This window comes from Puntigrus tetrazona, chromosome 5, assembly GCF_018831695.1.
Source record: "Puntigrus tetrazona isolate hp1 chromosome 5, ASM1883169v1, whole genome shotgun sequence".
Classification (NCBI taxonomy): Eukaryota; Metazoa; Chordata; class Actinopteri; order Cypriniformes; family Cyprinidae; genus Puntigrus; species Puntigrus tetrazona.
Window position 1 is genome coordinate 31,369,349 of NC_056703.1, and position 22,389 is coordinate 31,391,737.

General features: G+C 38.3%; 1 protein-coding gene across 1 annotated transcript in view; it reads right to left on the reverse strand.

The window, feature by feature from the left end:
* Window positions 1-461: 461 nt before the first annotated feature.
* LOC122345520 (peripheral-type benzodiazepine receptor-associated protein 1) overlaps window positions 462-22,389 on the reverse strand; it is an 84,699-nt gene continuing 62,771 nt past the window's right edge. The window contains exons 16-33 of the mRNA XM_043239725.1: window positions 20,187-20,407; window positions 18,821-18,927; window positions 18,560-18,669; window positions 17,162-18,049; window positions 16,316-16,467; window positions 14,947-15,423; window positions 13,763-14,317; window positions 13,259-13,414; window positions 12,113-12,850; window positions 9,869-9,965; window positions 8,182-8,312; window positions 7,258-7,426; window positions 4,526-4,594; window positions 3,293-3,346; window positions 2,216-2,319; window positions 2,060-2,131; window positions 888-1,007; window positions 462-714 (exon numbers count right to left, since the gene is read on the reverse strand). Of these exons, the coding sequence (XP_043095660.1) occupies window positions 682-714; window positions 888-1,007; window positions 2,060-2,131; window positions 2,216-2,319; window positions 3,293-3,346; window positions 4,526-4,594; window positions 7,258-7,426; window positions 8,182-8,312; window positions 9,869-9,965; window positions 12,113-12,850; window positions 13,259-13,414; window positions 13,763-14,317; window positions 14,947-15,423; window positions 16,316-16,467; window positions 17,162-18,049; window positions 18,560-18,669; window positions 18,821-18,927; window positions 20,187-20,407 (4,253 nt within the window). The 3' untranslated portion in view covers window positions 462-681. The remainder of the gene's footprint in view (window positions 715-887; window positions 1,008-2,059; window positions 2,132-2,215; window positions 2,320-3,292; window positions 3,347-4,525; window positions 4,595-7,257; window positions 7,427-8,181; window positions 8,313-9,868; window positions 9,966-12,112; window positions 12,851-13,258; window positions 13,415-13,762; window positions 14,318-14,946; window positions 15,424-16,315; window positions 16,468-17,161; window positions 18,050-18,559; window positions 18,670-18,820; window positions 18,928-20,186; window positions 20,408-22,389) is intronic.

The window sequence follows — 22,389 nt, forward strand, 5'->3', positions numbered from 1 at the left end:
GAATAGAAAAAATAAAGTCTAAACATCTTATTTTATGATTTTAAATGCTTTAGCTACAATTGCAAAACGTATAAAAGGCATGGATCTCATCATGCATTTAAATAAACATTTAAATACTAAAACGACTAATTGGAAATAAATAAAAATTAAAACTAAAATAATAAATGAACCCAACAAAATAATAAAAATAGTAATAATAATAATAATAATAAAATATATAAATGACAGAAGCATTTAAAATTATTAGAAATTAAAATGAAACCTGACATTTTTAAATAAAAAGGTAATTAATATATTATGAAAAACAACAATAATAAAAAAAAAACACTGTTCCCTGACCCTGACAAAAAATTGTGGGTGAACTATCACTTTAATTATTATTTGAAGATTAGAGATTTTGGAATAATTTGCTGGGATTTCTCAATGCAAACATCTTGAGTCTCTAATGTTTCTCTGAGCTTGACAACTTAAACACTAAAAACTCACAGGGAAAAGCCAGACAGGTTTAAAAAAAAAAAAAAGAAGAAGAAGAAGAAGACATAAACAACATAGTTTTTTGAGTACGCTAACTCTTTAAAGCATGTGCACTGATTCTATGATGCAGACTCTCAGAGTCTTTAGATCTTAAGAAGCTAGAGAGGGTTTGCTGCAGGTCGGGTCAGGTCTATGAAACACTTACGGTCACTGTTTAAAGTGAACACCTCTCCTGTGCTTCTGAAAACCATGCAAAAATAAAAACAAACACACATAAGATGACATGCAGAACAAAAGACAGCTGGAGAAACTGACGCTGTTAATCAGTGATGGACAGAGCAGAACGGAGAATACATGCAATGATCAGCATTAATGCATGCAGTAAACACACACACACACACACACACACACACCTGTGAATCCCTGCGGCTCTCCGTCACCGTGTGCTCCGTCCGTGCAGCATCGTCTTCCGTCTCTGGAAAAGCTTGCAGGAAGTTGGACGGCACAAGGCCTTTTTGTCCGTTTAGATCCCCCTGAAAAGCCACACAGACCGTCATGCAGTGCTGCTCTGCTCAGGCGTTCAGGGTTCAGGGTTTAGAAATAAAGAAAGACACAAACGGAGCTGTTCTGGGATGCATTTTGATCCCCCTGATCTACATACGTGAAGTTCCCCTCCATTTGATAACAACAGGTTAGAAAACCATCTTAATCTCAATAGCAATAGCTTTAAAACTAATCTATTTTCAGACCTCTTCATTATATAAAGAAAAATATAATTCGGGATCCAAAAATTTGAAAAGGTAAGTAATACATTATTCATTTTTTTAGGTGAATATAACTTTCAATTTTGAGCCCAGAGCAGCCATTGACATCAATATACATAAAAAAAAAAAAAAAAAAATTATATGTATGTATATATATATATATATATATATATATATAAAGACACAGATGCGAGGGTTTCTTGTCAAATTAAAAGAGACAAATAAAGAAAAACCATTAAAAGAGCTAGAATATATAGGAACTAAAGCAACTAGTTCTGAGTCACGTAACACACATCATAGGTGAATAAAACCTAATACTTATTTAGCTATTATCTAACGGAATTGTTCCTTAAAATAAAGCTGAAATAAAATAATCAGCTAAAATAAAAACGATTGAAACCTAAGTAGTAATAAAAATGGCAATAATATTTGTGTTATAGTATAGTAATAATTTTAAAGGTAACACAATTAGTGCTGTCAAACGATTTAAATGTAATTAATTATATCTAAAATAAAAGTTTTTGATTACATGTGAGTGTGTATATATATATATATATATACATATATATATATATATACATATACATTATATATATATATATATATATATATATATATATACATATATATATATATATATATATATATGTGTATGTATATATGTATATATATACACACACAGACACACATAAATATATTAATATAAAAACAACATATTTCTCTTAAATATATGCATGCATGTGTATGTATTTATATCCTCATAGTAAATATATATTTGTCTGCGGTTAATCCGTATCCTAACAGACATGAAAGAAACTCACGTAATAGAAGCCGTCGTCGTCCATGTCTCCGAACACATAGATGATGTCCCCCGCGCTGAAGGTCAGTTCGGCCTGGACAAACAGCACATTTAACTCATTCTTGACACCGTTTACTAGCATAAGGAGCTTTTTTTTTTGGTCTCAGTGATTAGTCACCTCTATGTCTGCGTTAGGAGAGCTCTCTCTGGGGTCGTAGTCAAAGATGGCCACCATCCTGCGAGGTCTGGAGCTTCCCATCGGACCGGCGGAGCGGCTGAGGTCTGCGAGGCAAACACAACGTCTCAACGAGTGAACAGAAGCCAGAAACGAAGCAGCGCTGATATCGGACGTTTGATGTCTGTTAGGGTTTATCAGGTGATGGTTTAGTGTCTCTCCAGACGTGAAATGACAATTATATCTAAATCTAGTAGAAGAAAAAACTAGCATTTTATGCATTATACAACTATGTTAATATTAGCAAATTTTATTAACATATGATTAAAAAACGAAACGAACATTTTTGATAAAGTCACAAACTATATATACACACATACAGTCAAAAGCGTTGAGCAATTGCTGTGCAAAAATTATGCAATGTTGCGGTATATTATTAAAATTTAAAATAACTGTTTTCTATGTGAATATATTGTAAAAAGGCATTTATTTCTTTGATCGAAGATGAATTTTCAGCATCATTACTCCAGTCTTCAGTGTCTTCTAAAAAATGAATTGAATACACAATAAGAGAAATTAAAAAATAATATTTCACAATATTACAGTTTTTACTGTGAGCCAGATATACACAATATGCACGTTTATGAACACTAAACGGTGAAGTAAGCCTGATTTAAAATTTTATTGCAAAGCACTTTGTGACTCTTCGTCTGTGAAAGGTGCTATATAAATAAATTGAACTTTTTTACTTATGCAATTCATAACCATTATGTGTCACGGCAAAGGAATAGTTTGAAAACAACTGATTAAATGGTAGCAGCAGTCAGTCAGGCTCTATCAAGACTGCATGGAAATTATGTCCAACAAGAAAAACACTTAAAAGTACATGACAGAGATCACATGCAAAGTGTAGCAAATCACAGAAGACATGAGCTCAGCTGTCCAACGAGAGACTGAAAGATCATTAGTGGTTAGTTCAGAGATGAGGGTGGATGCATGTATCTCCACGGCAACAGCATGCAGCGCTGCATCAGTACATCAGCATGCAGATCAACGTTCAGAGACAACCACAGCTCAAACCTTGACTGGAGGAGTCCGGAGCGGACGTGTCGTCCCACACCGCAGCCGACTCCACTGGAAAAGCACACAAGTGGGCGGGGAGGGAAGGGTTAGACACAATCTGATTGGCTGCCTGACCTCGATTGACACTCGGGCGCATGGGGAAAAAGACGAATCAAACCAAAGACAACTAAACAAAAAAAAGCCACAGTTCTTTGACTATGTGAGTGAAGCGGTTATGAGCCACGATCACACACACACACACACACACACGCACGCACGCAAGCACACACGGAAACACACACTTCAGAGACCAAAGGGAGCTGTGAGCCCAAACATTAGAAAACACTGATGTAAAGAAATCGTTCCAGGTTCAATTTTGACAGCATTTGTGACACTGTCACTTAATACAAAAATATATTATATTTTTATAATATATATATTATTTACTTATGTATTATTTTTCTAAAAAGAAAAAAACAACATTTGTGGCATAATGTCATCAATCACAAGTTATTTTATATTTAATAATTAATATATATATATATATATATATATATATATAATAAATTGTATTATTATTTTTAATGTAATTTATAATTTATTTAGATTTTTTTAATGTTATATATCATTTTTTTCATATCATTATTCGTATTAATATCATTATAGTTCAAATAAATACAAAACAAAAGAAAAACAACAACAACAATAATAATAATAATAATTTGCACAATAATGTCAAATTACCACAAAACACTTATAATTATCATTCATTATTAATATATCATCATTTAGGTTTTTTCAAAAAAGAAAAATAGCACTTGTGGCGTAATGGAAATTAATATTATATGTTTACTAAATTTGTTTTATTTTTATCAGGTTCTTTTTTTCTCTCTATTAAACACCGGAGGCTAAGTGTGGCTGATTTACTTGTATTTCCCAACAGCATCGTAAGCCAGTAGTTTCCACAATCTACCTCTGCTTACGATGCTTCCTGTAAACATGAAACTCCATTGATATTATCGCTTCATACAACAGCCTTATGCATGGTTTTCATTACAACAGCATGCGCCGAATCATGCACCACGAACGTTTATTTGGTAGCTAAACGGTTAATTGTGATTTCATGCTAATCCAGCTAGAATATGTAAATCTAATGCTTTGGCCCGAGCTCCTGATGCAGAAGCAGAAAGCTGATCAGCAAACCAAACGCAGGTGAAGTCTCAGGAGGAGACAGCGAGCGCTGACACACACCTTTCTTGGAGCGTCTAGGTTTCGGCGGTGCAGCGGGGCGGCGTGGAAGCTGTGCATGTAAGCGGGCGTCTTTATGAAATTTAAACAGGATACGAGGGGGAGGGAAAAAAGACAAGTAGCAGACAAGAATGAATGAGGAGCCAAAAGAAAAGCAAAACCTCACAGAACAAGCATCAAGCTGAAAACAAGAATAAGAAGAAGCATTAGCATCAGCGATGAGGCACCACAGTGAGAAAGAAAGAGCTGCAGCAAAGCATTCTGGGAAACAAGGTCCACTGCCGCTCTCTCAACCGCTTTTACAGTGACCACAGAAACGCACAAACATTACAACGACGGCACTTTGACGCTTTTGTAAAAACAGCAAAGCTTTGTGATCCGTAACGAAACGGCAGCCTGTGAAACGTTAACCTGTTTCTGCCATTTTTCTCACAATTTAGACTTTTCTCTCGAAACGCTGAGAATCACGAGATATAAACTTAAGTGAGATCACATCAGCGAGGGAGAAAAAAGGTGAATTTTGAGAGGAACACTGTGAGATAAATTTGCAAAAACAGTCTCAGAATTTTAAGATGACTTAAAATTTTGAGATATAAATTGAGAATTGTGAACAATTGTGAGATATAAATCAAATCTGACTTTTGACAGAAAATGTTTGAGATAAAAGCAGGAATGCAAGATATAAATTTGCAGGAAAAACGCCCAATGTGTGACCCTACACCGCTCTCACGGTACGGCTTCGGTTCATTTTGCATCCTCAATTCTCAATTTTACTTCACATGTATACAATTTTGTCAATAAATGCAAGCAGTCAGTGATATTACCCCTGCACAATGTACTTGTGCGTGACATGATTTATACACCGTGCGTGTCTTCTCCGGGTCTAAAGGAGTACTTTTAACTACTCACAGTCGCATCTCGCCTCTCTCCTCAGTGTATACTACGGCGACAAAGCATGTATGCACCAAATGACGTCAGAAAAACGCCAGCACGTTATAATCGGCTCCGGTCTATGTTACTGAAGCGATGCCGATCGTCCTCGATGCATCGTATAGAAACGATTCATTTCAACACTATTAGCAATTCGTGGGAAAGTCTCAAGACATAGTCAAAATTGAGAAAAATAAACTCAAAATGTTGTCACAACTAGAAAAGCACCGTATAAATGATCAAGTTGCAAGAAAACATTCAATTTTTAAATATAAACCTGTCATATAACAGAGATATGACTACGAATTGTGAGATATAATCAGTATTAGGAGATATAAAAATGTCGCAATTACCTTTTTATTTATCTTTACTTTTTAATTTTGTGGCTGAAACACAAACCAGATTAAATCAAGAACAGATTAAATCAGCGTGGAATTAAGGTCACTGACTTTAGTCAGCCGCGATCATTTTTAAGAGGAAAAAATGTCTAATAATGAAAAGTGATTAGTATTTGGTTGGTCACGTGACACTGATTTTTCAAGAAAAGTAAAACTTATGCTTTTTTACGTAATTTTGTGCTACTCGTTTCTTTGCATGCAACACTAGCGGTGAATAGGGTAAAACCTTAATTTTAAATATGCAAATTGAACATTATCTAATTAAATATGCAGAAATGTGTAAACATTTCCAGGACAGAATCCTGGAGTGAAAATTCTTGCTTCATTTTATCACTCCATAAATTTATTAAATGCCATCAAAAGCCAGAAAAGCATACACTGTCACCATGTTTTAGGAATAAATGTTATGTTACATAAATCAAGTGAATAATATATAAACAAGCGGTGTTTAAATAAATCTGTCTGGTATATGTATGTGCTGTTGCAGTGGGGAAAAAACTCCAGCCTATAAAGACGTGTATTGTAACTGATATCTACACAGATCAAGTGTAATAAATACTCTTGTCTTATTGTCTTTCAACAAGTCTGAAAGCAGTCATGTTATGAAACCAAAACATCACAAAGCAGTGGTTCTTCCTTTAGAGCAGTGGTTCCCAACCGGTGTGCCGCGGCACTAAGGGGTGCCGTGAGATCTTTTGAGGGTGCCGCCAAAATTTCAACAAATTTTTTTATTAAGGCAGAATCAGTGTAAACAGTATTCTCATATCATCTGGGACTAGGTATAAGGTGTTGTTGCATGCAAACTCTCGAAATGAAACAAATAAATAAATAATAATAAAAAAGCTACGGAGATTTTAAATATCTATTTCCTTATAAGGGTGCCGGGAACTTTTTCCAAGGGTGCCTCAAACAAGAAAAGGTTGGGAACCACTGCTTTAGAGCCTCGCCTTAAATGAGAAGACGACGACTAAATGCATCTTAGCGGATTACAAAAAAAGCAGCACGTATCACTTGAAGAAGCTGAATTCAAGGCAAAGTTACTCAAAGTTGTTAGCTTGATTTTAAAGCTCGTGTGATTACAAGCTAAAATGTCAGCTGTGACTGGATTTTTGTGGCATTTTCTTTGAACGATTACAGGGAGTTAAGAGATTTATTTTTATTTTAGAAACACGCTCAAAATACGACCTTAAATAAACGTCGGTTAGACTAGCTCTGCTTCAAAACCCAGTCAGCGGTCTATCTAGAAAGCAATTCAAGACGCTGAGGCGTGAAGCAAAGCAGTGACATTACGCAAATGCTTTTTAACGATTTCGATAAAGTTTGGCATATGCTCAGGAAACAAATAAGAGTGACGCACAAAACTGATGCTGAGGTGTAGATGTCTGATGCACGCGCTGATAAACGCACCTATCTTTTCCATGGACGCCTCTGTGGAGAGGAAGCCCTGCATCAGGAGCTGGTCTCTGGTCTCCTCATCATCAACCTGGATCTCTGAAACCATATTACACGGCACATAGCCACGACGGCCAGCCGCCTCACCTCGGTAGAAACCATCTGCATCTTTGTCCCCATAAACCTGCAGAGAAGAAACACTGCAGTCAACTTTCTACAGGACGTTCTGAAATCATTATGAACAGCAAAGTGGTAATAGTGGTATTATTTCTAACTATAATGGGAGCAGTAAGGCTTTGCAGGCCTTGGAGATGGAGTATAATGTGGGTGACAATTGACTTTATTTTTTTGTAGTTTTAATCCTATAAGTTGTACTTCATCAGATTCATTTATGAGGCATTTAAATGATCTAAAAAATTTTTGCCTTCTGTCTTTTGATTGATAGACTATCTTAGCGAGTGAAAGGCATTTTATTTGAGTGGTACAACCATCCACCTTCAGCTGGAGAGAAAACATAACTCTATAACTTTTATATTGTTATTAATATTTCAAGATGAAGACCTACTGGACTGCTGCAACTTATTTATTTATACTGTATATTTATTTAAATATCCAAAAATCTTTTTTCTTTTTTTTAGAAAAATTATTTTCAATTCTAATCATCACTGGATTGCACTTTTTGGTCATTCAAATCTCATTTTACTAAAACATTATTAGAGATACAGAGTGATGATGACTGATCAAGTATCTACTATACTTTTATAAAGATCTCATTTTTAAAGCACATGCATCAGAATATCATACTTTTTGGCATCTGCACTATATCGCATATTTCTGCTTACCTAATGTAACTTAATATAAACTGTTCTATGTCTATTATTGACTATAATTTCCCACGTCACACTTTATAGGGTTTAAGACAAATGAAAATCAACATACCTTGATAATCTGTCCCTCTTTAAAAGGAAGCTCCTCTTCAGCGGCATCAGGATTGGGTGACATGACTGCAGGATCGTACGGGAAGAGGGCAACAAAGACTCTCACCTCATTTTCTCCACATGCTCTGGGCTCTGCAACACCAAAGAGCAAACGCAGACTTGTCAAGATATGATTTTTATAAGGATATACACCTCCAGTATTCGTGCAAAAAAACAAAATGGTGGTTGATCTGCACATGCCATGCCCGTAACGCATCTTGAAACAAAGTTTTCTTACATTTAATGCGACTTTCCATGAATCGTGTGAAATATTACATTCAGTAATCTAATGTCTGTGGCCTCCCCTGCCTGAAAACCATAATGGTGCAGCCCAGGCGTGTCCTTAAGTGAGGTAATCATACTAAAACCTCCTGATCCTAAGCCGCCATGAGCCTCTACAGAAACGTGCGCTCATGACTCATCCGTACACAGCGAGAACACCAGGAAGAGAGAAAGACACACAAATGTCTATTTAGCTAGCAAAAACCTTTTGTGAATTTCTATAATGTTGTCATGGAAGAGATAATAAATAATACAAACAGCCCAAAACGAAGACTCACATTATATTTAATAAAACCAACCCAGTTCTCAATGTTGACTGTTCAAGCTTATATTTTAAAAATCACAATTAAGCACCATGTCAGCACCAATTAAGCCTCTGTGCTGAACAATCGATTACTATGTGACCTTCTAAAAACAGAATGTCTACTAAATAAATCAGTGTAACTGCATAGATAAAGTTACATGTGCAAATAAATGGAAAGCAAACAAATGCTCCAAAACACCACCCATCATTTTCCTGTGCCATTCATTGTGCATGCATACAAGACGACACTGCTGTTATGAAAGCAACACTCAAGCATCTGTTAGGGTCATCGGGTCAAAGGTCAGCACCCTGAAAGCCATCAGGATCAATTTCCTGTTTCTAGATGGGTTGGAAGAGAGTGGGTGAGGACTACAGTGTAAACCAGAGATGTATAATCAGTGGTGCTAATAGGTGTCTGTCATGTTTGTGTTAAGCTCCAGCAGTGAGATGTGCTCATCTCATTAGTGAGGATCAAGACCATCTGTAGCAACAATCAAGGGCAGAGCAAAGAAAGGAGGACACAACCTCCGTGGGTCATATTTGAGGGCAAATGGGCTGCCTTTGGGAAAACAATGTTTTAGGGATGCCCTTGAAGAAAAAAATATATTAAAATAGATTTTTTATTGTAAAAGTGCACAAAGTGTGGGTATTCTGAGACATGGTCAAATGTTGACCACCTCCAAATCTCTGTGGTTACTTTGTATTACTTGACTGTCTATAAATGCAAATCTATGGGTTTTCAGTTAAATAAATTATATGTCTGGTCACATGCATATATTACATGGCAAACTTTAATACACTGTTTTACAGGTTTGGTCAAATAACTAAATCTAAGAATAAGCAGTGTAACTCTGATTTTAGCATAATAGATGTCCCAGTTTAGACTAGCCTAGATACATGTATTGGTTTGGTTGAAACTAAGTTTGGAGAAGAGCAGTTTAAAATTAGGTGGGTGGGCAGGACTATGACTGGATAAATGAGAAAGAGAAAGGGATGTAATCTACATAAGAGCTGAACGCAGTTCAGGTTGAGAGAGAAAGATAAGGAAGTGAGAGAGTCTCACCTCTATGTAGTCTAATTTCAGAGCGTGTCGATTTTGGAGTGACATCGCACCACACTGCACCTGGATCTGCCAACGATGCGTCTCTTCCAGCTGCCTCCTGGTTTGAGAGAAACAAACAGTTTAGATAATGACACGTGAGTTACAGCCACTAACATCACGGTAACACTTCAAATTAGAGAACACATATTCACTATTAACTAAGAGCTTTGCCCCAATAAACATCTAATTTGATGCTTATTATAATTAGCAACTGGTAGTTGTTGGTAGTGGTTATGTAGGATAAAGGGATCTAGAATATTGCCATGAAAAATAAGGCATACATATATTATTTATAAACAGTAATAAACAGCTAACATGTGAGTAAAATGCGGGCTAATAAGAAACTAGTTATTAGTGAATAGTGTTCTAAACTAACAGAGTGGAAAAACTGTAACAACACACAATCTGCATGTAATACCACTTATGGACACTAGGGGCCCCAGACCAAAACAATTGCTTAGGAGCCACTTGCTTCTAATAAAACATTTCGTAATTGTGACAAATTACAGAATCAGAACAGTCCATATTAAATGAATTGCCAAGCTAGCATTTGGAACATTTGCTGTACACAATGTTCCTTTGTGCAGCTTACTATGCTTAGCTTGCTACCTGGTACCAAAATGCCTGAAACACCATCCACTACATTTGAGAGCTTCTAGCTATGTTCAACGGACTCTAATTGCATAGGCCAAACATTAATTTCTGTGTTAGTGCACCTTCCTAGAGTACATGAAGAAGCCACATATCAACATGAAATGAAGTTCTGGCATCTTAAATCTGACTGCAAAAAGATGTGAAATCACTAGGCCTGGGCAATGTATTGCACTGTACATTTATGCGCATCTTGTCAGTAAAGCCCGTTCTTTGATTAGTGGTAAATGTCCATCAGCTGTTTTCAAATGGAAAGTTAGTTAATACACAATCAAGGAATCGGCTTTACTGATGAGATGCACATGAATATAGATAGTGATATATTGCCCAGACCCAGAAATCACTGTTGCAAACTCTTTTGTACTGAATTGTATTTTTGTACTTAGCAATTAGCCTGGAGCCCTGAAACATACACACAGGTTAAAAAAGACATTGCTCAAGCAACATTTGATTCCAGATCAACAGAAGCAGCAACTGGGGGTTGTTCTTTGTTGCAAAAGTGCAATGATGGGTACAAAGGAGATCCCTGTGCAAGCACAACATCTAATTTTCATATAGCTTCTCAATGTTATCCAATCTCTACTTTAACTGCTCGAGCAGTCTCTGGATAACCTTGACAATATGTGGGTCAAGAAGCATCCCATTTGTATCAAGGAAAGGAGATGCACCAGAGCAAGAAAACCTATTGAGTGAATGCACAGCCACAGTCTTAGAACAGCAATGTTCTAATTGAACACTGGGAAAAATAAGACGTAGGACAAATGCATGGAGCAGTGCTGCCAGTTACACAACTACAAATACAAAGATGCTTTGACTAGAGACTTAGAGAAAGGGTATAAGGCACACAAGGAGCAAGATGTACAGGCTTAAACCTTTTGCATCCAATTAAAATTAAAGTGTTGGAGAGGCATTGAGCACTTGGTGGAATCCCATATAATTGTATGTGTTCAGTGAATGCCTTTTCAATGTTAGCTCCATGTAGAGTGGGGACCATTTCTTAATCAAAACTTGTTTGTTTTGGTCTTTCAGGTCCAACAGTTTTGGAACTTTTACATTCTTCCTGAACAACTTAACATGAAATATACATACAGGAATGCCTGTAAGGTTAAGCAGAACTGGAACCTAATTTGATCAATTCCTTAAGAATGTCATTGTTAACTCCAATAATACCCATTAAGTCAGGGGTTGTTAACTCTGGCCCTTGTTGTCAACTCTAGCCTTTCCGTAGAATTTGGCTTCAACCTTGATCAAACCCACCTGATCAACCAAATAAATCAAAGTTGGAGCAAAAAAAAAGAAAGTGGATATTAAGGGCCAGAGTTGAGACCCCAGTTTTAAACCTTCCAAATATTATACAAGAAGTCAGAAGAATTAAGCTACAGTGAAGCAATAAGTATAGCAATTGATGGGGTGCAAACTTGTCCAATTTTTTTCTTTTAGGACGCAAAAGATTTCAGCCACCTTCTAAAGGGAAGGACAGGTTCTCAAAGAAAGCTTCTCAAGGGATAGATGGCTGTGGTACAACAGGAAACAGATGGACAGAGGACAACCCACCCATGAGCGGCTGCTTTGGGGCAGCTCTGGCTGGGGTCTGCATGTCGAGGGCAAATGGTGGTACTCATTGTTACTACCTTCAACCCACCACTCCGAGCTCATTTGTTCTAACACCACTTCTCCAGGATCAAACAGCTGTGGCTCCTCATCATTATCGGTTCCATACTCTACGTCAATCTCTGTTGAGGGTCCAGTGGGTGATTTCACACGGTGTATGGTCTTGCTAAGTAAATACGCTCCCTGCCCTGATCCTGAAGTCATCTGGCTACGAAGCAAGGCCTCTCTCCTGAGTCGGTCTCCATGGCCTTTTTGTGGTGTGCGGCGTGCAGCTACACTTACAGAACTAGGCCCAGCGTACAGGCTACTGTCAGAGTCCAACTCCACCTCCTCCTCATCCAGATAGTTGATGGTGTCCACCGTGTCAGCATAGTGCACTCTAGGTCTAGTCCTGACTGGTGCAGTCCCTTTGTACCTCAATACAGATGAATCAGATTCCATTTTATGTCCTTGATTATGATGGTGAGGGGAATGTCGGCGACTCTCATTTCCACTCTGGCGGCCCTTGCCAGAAGTAGTTCGGCCTGGAGAAGGCCTAGTGTGGGGTTCAGATTCAGTGTTGTCTTCTTCTTCTGTGACTTCAGGGATGCTAAAGAGCTGCTTGTTGTGGTAGGCTTGAGGGGGGAGCTTTATAATCCTCTCCAAAATTTCTTCATCGCTGTCAGGCTCCCACATTTCAGACTAGGGTTGTTTTAGAGGAGCATTGGGAGTTACCAGAGTAGTGAACGCGCAAGGAGAAAGATTGAGAACATACCGAGGAGGCAAAGATTTGATTGGTGTAAAAATGGAACAAAACAAGGAAAAGAAAGAAGAAAATTAAAATGCAACAGAGGAAATATAAGAACAGAAAAACATAAATGACAAGCATGGCTAATGCTGAGTCCCAACAACTTTCCACTTATTAGGACAATTTTAGCCAATCAGAACCTGCTAGATGTTTTGTGCATCATTATATTAAGCAGGATATTGAAACTGACATTTCACTAAGAGCATGATTACCTGGTGCAAAAAGTCTTGACACACCGCAGTAGGACTTTTTGTCCAAAGGTTCACTGAGAAACATTACAACATTCATGTGCATGTACATACCCTGCCCATAGGAGCTGTACTGTAACCTCTGCAGATGTCATTGGTAGGTTCAGAGTACAGATCTTCCTCCTCTTCTTCCAGTATATCAGACAGATCAGACCGACTGCTCTCCCCATGGTAATCTGGGGGAGGATCCATAAGACCACCAGCATAGACCTGATAGCGTACCACAAAAACAACAACTTCAACACAGTTTTCTGAGACACTAGGACAGGGGAGTCCAATCCTGCTCCCTGCTTCCTGTATAGAAGTTTCTAGCAATTCCAAACACCTTGATTAGCTGGTTCAAGTATATCTAACTAGGGCTGGGGCTAAACTTTGTAAAACAGTTACCCTCTAGCAACTGGGCACCCCTGCCCCTGAACAACACATGTAAAAAAATACATTTGTTTATAAAAGGAAGGGAGATTAGCTCTGTGGACAATGGTAAGATACTCAAAATAAGTGCAGTCCAAAGTGCTAACTATTGCACAGGGACACACATGGTCTGTTTTGGAAACTGACCTTTATTCGAGGTTGAGGGACAGGCCGCAGAAACTCCTCAATGGACACAAGCCTGGTGTTTTCCCTGTCCTCCTCAGGCTCTGACTCAAAGGGTGATGGATTGGGAGGTCTCAGTGGGTGCGTATCTGGGATATCAAGAGGGTCCTTTCCTGGGATGTTGACTTTGGGGCAGGTGGTACTGGGTGGTGGTGGAGTGTGAAGTTTGGCACGTGGGTCCTCCAAGAAATCAGAGAGGGAGGCAACAGGTCGCAGGCCTCCTGGGCTGTCTGTCTCTCTGCTTGGGTTCTGCACAGCGGGAGCCACACTGGACTGTGCTGACACTGATGCAGGTACAACAATAGGTGCAGGTGTAGGTGCAGATATAGGCGCAGACATGGACACAGGCATGGTGGTTGGTGCCGGCACGACTACAGGACATGGCACCACCATGGACACTGATGTTGGCATGGGTCCCGGTGTGGTCAAGGGAATAGGTACGGCCATGGATGTTGGTGTAGCAACAGAAACAGGCACGATCGAGTGTACAGGTGTAACCATGGGTGTAGATACACTCACCTGTTGATGGAGATGTCTTATTAGATTACACATACTACTTCTCAGATATTATACTTATTTTCAACCAATTTTTCAATAATAACCATAACCTATGCATCCCAGATCTCTGAATAACGACAATGTATTTGAACCTACTCAAGAAAAAAAACTATGCTATATTAAGAATGCAGACAGAGTTAAGCAGTGAATAAAGGTTATAGCAAAAGCTTACTGGTCTTAGGCCAAAATTTAAAGATCTAAATTCTAGTGAAAAGGGTTTTCTAAAAAATAACTTCAAATGGGAAGGTTGTATTACATGTTTTGTGAAGATATACAGTAATACTGTGTGAGAATTTTGTGTAAAAATGGGATGCCCCAGCATTCGAAGCAGAGGGCAGTTTTCAGTGAATAATGGTTTGTCCATTATGCGTCACTACTTTTTGCTATCTAGTCATACAGAATACTTACAATACTTTTATGGTGTTCTTTATCACTTATGGATTTTGATGGCATAAATCCACAATAATTGTCTCAGACGTACTGCTAAAAACTTCATTTAGCATTACACAGATTAAAGAAACTGGCACAAGCGGGAAAACGATGGAACCATTTTTATTTTTGCATATTCTTTGCATATAGTTTAAACTTACCGCTGAATTAGTATGTGAGGCACATAGCGAAAGTGCCTGCTGTGCTGGCATGGATGGAGCTGATGTTGGGTTTGCCCAGGCTTCTACATAGGAAGCAGGAGATGCCTCACGAGTGGTTGCATTTGGTGTATTGACATAGACTCCCCGAACAGGACCAGTGGCGTGTTCGTCCAGTGTAGCAGAGTGTGGCAGAATGGGCATTTTGGCAGCAGAGAGAGATGTGGCACAGACAGCAGGATCTGGGTTGGCACTGGCCGTGAGGACACTGGCGGTGGCTGGCACAGACTGGCATTGAGGCAATGAGGCACCGGACATGATGGCAGGCAATTTGGCGGGCACATTCACCGGCAATGAGTCCACCGACTCACCATAAGCTGACATGGTCCGCACGGTGAGCTCATGGGCCGCCTGTAATGTTTGGATCTGAGATGGACCAATCAAAGCACTGCCTGCTGTGGGTGACGACACCTCTAATACCTGAAGACAGAGGTGAGAGAGTTTTACATGCAACTGTAGAAATTAAGGCTGCATTATTAATCAAAATCAGATTCAAAGACAGATTCAAAGATTTTCACAATGCATCGCGATACGAGCCTATATTTTAACAACAGATGACACTCTAATGCTAATGAATAAGAGGGCTGAAAAGCATTTGTGAGTTCTGCTGAGCCGTGTAATTTTATCTCAGCTCAGCATGCTTAATGCAAAGATCGTGGACACCATTGTAATTCTCTTTAGCCTTTTTGAATTTTATGACTGATTATTTTAGATTCAGGTGTGTTTCAGGATTTAGAAACAAGCAGAGTACAGCTGTTTCCAAATCATGCAGCGCCATCTGATGTTTAAAACTAAGAAAGAAATCAATTCTAGATGACTCGCAATGCATGGAAAATCTCAGAATGAATGCAGAGTAATTTCTCGATTCACAATGCATCTATGTATTATCCCAGCCCTGGTGTGGGTTCTTACACAGAATAAGGCATGGAGCTTATTATTCAATAGTATCCTATGCAGCGTTAAAGGCTAAGTTGATTAGCATCACATTGTAAAAAATTATTTATTGGTTATTGTTAACTTAAACCACTTAACTTAAATCACATGTCATAGTTGTGTCACGTTGAATCAATGATAGCAGTTCAATATTCTGTTTATTCGGGTCAACTAAAGGAATTTCCTGGAACTTCACCTTATGTTTGTAGGACATATTTGAATTTTCAGTCTTTCAGCCTTATGACCTTCGGAAGGAGCAGTATTTACTACTGATCACAGAACCAAGCAGTCTGATTTTGCATAATTGCGATTGCAGTTTAATTTTGATTAATCTTGCAGCTCTTGTAGAAATTACAGTACAAAATAGACTTTGGTTCACCTTCTTCTTGTCAGCATAGATGGTGTAGCCAGTGACTCGTACACCATTGGACGTCCCAGCGGCATCTATAGTAACAGGCAGCCAGCTTATCTGAGCTATTCCTGGAGATGGGCCCTGCTCCAACTGTACATCCAGAGGAGCATCAGGAGGACCTGGTGGACAAGGGTAAAGGTCAGACCAAAGGATGTTAAAGCTAACATTAGATTAAAAAGCACTTTTAATCAGTGTTGGGGTAAGTTACCTTTAAAAGTCATGCATTACAATATTGTTTTGCTCCCTAAAACTGTAATTATGTTACTTAGTAACTTTTTATGAAAAAGTAATGTGTTATGTTACCTTTTAGTTACTTTTTAAATCTGTGCAGGGCTTTCTTTTTTGCTTTAAAGTGCCCCTATTAGGGTCTTTTGAAAATGAGTTTTCATGCAGTGTGCAACAGAGCTCTAATTGAATGAAAACATCCTTTTAAAACTGTTTTTACATCTGAAAATGCATTATGTATAAAGTGATTGTCTCCGAAACATTGAAACAAGTTCACAAACAGTTTCATGTTGACACAAAATATTTGCATATGTCCCGCCTACTTGTTGGTCTTTTCGCATTGGTCTGAATGAAACGGCAAATTCATTCTTTTTCACAAGGCTGCTTTTTTTATGATGAAATAAAAAAGAACCAATCAGACCAAAATAAATGCAGATTATTAAAAATCAGTGACTCCCAAAACCAAAATATACATTTTCTTCTAAATTAAAAAGTAATGTGTAACTTGTTGCTTAAAAAAACTCACATTCCTCTTAACACGTTACCCCCAACGCTGCTCTAAATACAAAGTGAATCTCTACATCTTACCTGCAGTCAGGGTTGTGAACGAGGTCACTGTGGTTTTGCGTTCTCGGCACTCCGGCGGTAGTTCCCAGGCTGTGCGGTGCGGCCTGGCCTCCACTTTAACGTTATATTGCATGTTAGGTGTGAGGTTGCTGAGGCACAGTGAATAGCATCCCGCCTTTACCAGCTCACACTCCTCGTCGTTCAAAGACACAATGTGCACATAGTTACTGTTGCTAGGCAGCCAGGTTAGGCTGGCTGAGGTAGCCGTTATGCGTTCAACGCGCAGGTGAGTCGGCGCTACGCTCACGTCCCGTCCGACTAGCACACTGCAACGCAGCTGATCCGAGTTGCCTCGCTCCGTCAGGCACTGCACCGCAATCCGATACGCCTTCTGCGCCAAATCCAGCCTCTCCAGGACGGCTTTCGTTTGGGTACCAAATGGCACATTGAGTCGCAACTCGTGGTCCACGTAGACGTTATAGCTAAACACAGAACCCCAGCCGGCCGGGACAAGCGGAGACTCCCAGCCGATGATGACACTCTTGGCTAACTGCTTGATTAGTGCTAGCTTGCGGGGGTAAGGCACAGTGTCCACCCCAACCTCCTCTAGATCCAAGTCTAAGCCGTTGGTGAGCGGGACGGCCAGGGCAGGGTTAGCGGGGTTCGCTTTGGCATTGTCAGGAGGAGCCGAGGCTGTCGTGGAGGTCTCTGTCCTCTCGGAGGCGCTGTGGGCGAAGCGTAAGTGGTGTTGGTGCAGCCGCTCACTACCGCTGTGGAAGCTGCTCTCCTGGAAGGAATTATGGGACATATCGCCGGCCTGGTGAGGGTGTGAGCTCATGAAGTCATCGTCCGACACTCGCTCCACAAAGTTGGAGGGAACGAGGCCTCTTCTGCCGTCCATCAGCTCGCCTGCAGAGGGTGACAGAAAGAAGTAGTTAGAGGAAGTGCTGCTGAAGGAAATGTAAACTAGATTTTAGAAGTTTAGAATTAAGAATTGAATTAGATTTTTAAATTTTCTGGGCAAAAGCGTGATGAGAATTACACACACACACACAATTATGTGTTATATGTTTATATATAAATAAACATGGATAAACATTTGGAATTTATAAAACTAAAACTTTAACATTTATGAAACTTTGTGATACTATTCATTACTAAAATCGAAGATTTAAAAATGTAAAAGGCAAGCAAAAATACTTAAAGTAAATTTATGATAACCAATTTTATAAAAAATGTTCAGCATTTATTATAAAAAACACTTTAGTACTACTTAAAAATCAATTATTTTAACAATGTAAAAAATGTAAATATTGATAGCAATAAAACAAGGCCAGGTTCACAAAAGAAAGCTACAAGCTAGAATGTCTATTCAATGTTTTTCACTATGATGATCATAATGGTAATAAATAAACTCACCCTCATAAAAGCCATCATCATCCATGTCTCCATAGACGTAAATGTACTCTCCTGCTGTGAGGGGCAACTCGACCTCTGGGTTATCATTAGGACCATCATAGGGATTGTAACTGCATTTAAACAATAAAACAAGCAGAGACAACTGTATAAATCAAGTAGGTTGATTTTCTCCACGACACTGTTGAGATCACGGCAGCTTAGACCAGGTTTGGAAGCTCGTAAGCAGAAACCAATGAAATCATGAATTTTAATGCTGTTTACCTGTACCGCGCGATGAAGACCTGGAGTTTCGCTGCTCCTTTACTGACCAAATACGGCGTTGGAGAAACATCAATATCCAGCTCCTCAACTTCACTAGCAGTGTCCACCTGAAATACACAACACAACACACACTCAGAATACTGAACACACAGGATAGTAAAACCAATGAGCATCATGCAATATACATGGGCAGATTGCATGATGCCCTCATCTTAAAAACCATGAGCAAAAAAGAGCAAAAACATTAAACTTATTTATCTTACATTTCGCAGCATATACATTTTGCTTCATATAACAACACTAATAGGTCTGTGGTTTAATAAACTTCCAGAGTCAGCTGCTGAAATCATCTAAATATAGTGCTGCTGGGAGTAAGAAGTAAATGGAGGCATGCAGGCAGTATTTATAGCTCAAGGGTAAAACCTTTTATGGATAATCACTTACAACTACTACAACCTTCATAATCCAGCAGCACTGCTCAGGATTATCTCACTGAATATCAGCTTTAGACAGCTGCACACGCGCCGAGAGTGCCTGCACTCTGACCCAGGAACAGTTCCTAAACTTCTCAGCTAAAGCTCAAACACTTCAACGTAAACTCATTCATAAAATCTAACTCAGACAGAACCACAAAAAAAAAATCACCAGCATTCTAGATGATTCCACGTCAAACAGTGCAGCAAAACAATCAGATCTGCATCTGTCTATGTTTGTAACTTAGTCTTTAAAAACATTAAAGTCCATATACACACACTGTATTTTATTTAATTTAATTAATATAATAAAACCTGTTCATATTATATACTATTATAATATTTACTGTTTTTTTATTAATTTTCATTAAATATATATTATTTATATATTTTTACTAGTATAGTACTTATTATTTAAAGCTTTTACATTTTTATTTTCAGATTTTTAAAACTTATTTACATTTTAAAGTTTGTGCAATTTTATTTAGTAATTTTTGGTTTAAATATTTACATTTTTTTCTGCTTTTGTCTTTTTTATTATGTCTATTTATTTATAAATATATCTCTACTAATAGTTATTTTTATAAGTCTATTTAGCTTTTACTCATTACTTTTTAAAAAGATTTTTCAAAACGTTTGCTGCACTAGAAAACTTTCTTGTATATTTTATTTAATTACCTTTTTAATTGAGTTTTAAAGTCATTTTGTTTAACATTGCATTAATGTTTTAGAGCAACTCAATTTCTAAAATAAACTAAACTAAAAAAATATGTTTTTATTTTATTTCTGTTAACATTTATTTCAATGCAGAACCTGGCACTTTAAATTACAAACACGGTCTGTTTTTGCGTCTGCTAAATCGCATCCGCGTGAACGCTGGTGGCTCCTCTCACCTCATGTGTAGGGCTGGCCTTTCGGGGGCTGGCCGGGTGAGATCCAGCAGATTTGGGTGAGAGGTGAGTGGTCTCAGATCTGGGGGGCGTAGGGCTGGACGTGGAGCCGGACTTCACACTGATGGCAGGCAGCTCTCGGTGTTTGACGGTCGGTGAGCGTTCGGGTCGAGACAGTTCAGCTGCGTGTGGAGTGGAGCCCGTCCGCAAAACCGCAGCCACATCTAACAGGCAATGATTCAAGAGAAGTACAACTTAAAATAACGCCGTTTATACATTTAATATGATATTGAGATTTGGGGCGTGTCCTAAGGATGCACTGATATACCGATAATCGGTATCGGCTGATTCAGATATCAGAACGTTCAGCTATCGGAAAGCAACTTCAAAACCGTTAAAAATGCATTAAGTTTCTATTTGAGCCACCCGTCGTTCAACCCAAATATTACTTGAAATATGCCTCCCAACCGATAATGCTTTTTGATAAGATACAAAGTCTCAGCTCTCGAATAATTTCCATTTTATCACAAATTTCAACATACATTCATGAACATCAGAAGTTGATCAAAGATAAAGTACCACTTACTGAACTGTACCATGTCTCATAAAATAGATACTTAACACTGCGTTTACCGCAGTAAAGTTAGCTAAAAACAGAACTGAAAATAACAACTTGGTGTGAAGTTTTAACCTCTAATACAACGCACCAAATTTATAGAACTAACTGGGAGATCATTTTGTCTTAAAGAAAACTAAACTATCGGTATCAACAGATAGCATTCTGAATAATCGGCTATCGTTATCGGCTGGTATATTTTGCATCGGTGCATCCCTAGTATGTCCTCAATGAGACGGTGAGCTAAACATGCCTGTGTGTGTGTGTGTGTGTGTGTGTGTGTGTGTGTGTGCAGATGTGGGATAATGCTTTGAGCTCTGGTTTACATGTATGTGTTCATGTGTATAGTCGACCCCTATGACCTACAGGTTAGAATCAAGGCTGATTAAGTGAAAGCCATCTGCTGGCATAAGGGTCACGACCCCTGTCACTATAGTAGAAATCAAAGCACTCTCTGACCTTCATCTCCTCCCTCTGCTCACATTCATGCATTATTTGCCTGATAAAAAAAATGCCATTCTCCTTGAGCATTTTCAGTTTTAATAGTATTCATTATATTACAGAGGATTAATTAGACACAAAAATGCACAGCAGAAACTAACAAGTGCACGTTAACATTTAAACATGCTGTTATTTGTGTGTTAAACATTATAATGCATCCAGAAAGATCAGGACTATGTTCAGAATGGAGTGATTACGGCAAACGGCGTTACATACCGCATTCAGTTTAATTAGTAAAAGTAGTCCTTGAAACACACAGCGATGCAGTATGTTTACGTTACTAAGTAATAAGAAATGATTAATTATCATAGAAATATTCAGAGTTACTATACATTCTAATACGATTTAATGCAAAAACATAAAAAAGCTCAAAAGCTGATATTACTGTTAGTGAATTGGACTGTGTGATAAATTGCTCTTTTTGATTAGAATTTGTGTTCATTATAACAATACAGAAAAACAGTAACACTGTAAAATCAATTCATGCGACAAGTAAAGGTGCATTTTTAGCAACCATTAGTTACTCAATTATTCTTATTAAAGCTTAATATTTGTGTGGAAACAGTGACACCTTTTTTGGGATTGTATAATGAATATACAGTCAAAGAGACAGCAATTATTTTACATATTCATAAGGATGCATTAAAGTGATCTATAAGATTCATAATGTTTAGAATTTAGCTTTTATCAAAGGAATAAATCAAATAGATATTTTATTATGTATAAATAAGCATTACTGCAAAAATAGTAATGCAATAATGAATATACTTGTACACCATTGTGAACATAGTCAAGTAGCAGCTGTCGTTAAGCGCAGGTCACCGTGGTGAATTCTGATTGGTCCATCAGAATGAAGCAGCCAATCATATCCTCACAAAGCTGAGAGTCATGCAGTGTGCTACCAATTGCAAGTGGTGACATGACAAAAACCAAATTATTTACATATGACAAAACACAAAACCAAACCTACGTTAACAAGGCGAGATCCGCGAGCGTCGCCAACATCAACACACTGACAACAAAACAAAGAGCTTTATGTCGTGGTTCGGGTTAGGGGTGGGCGTTATGATCGACTCCATATCACCCAGC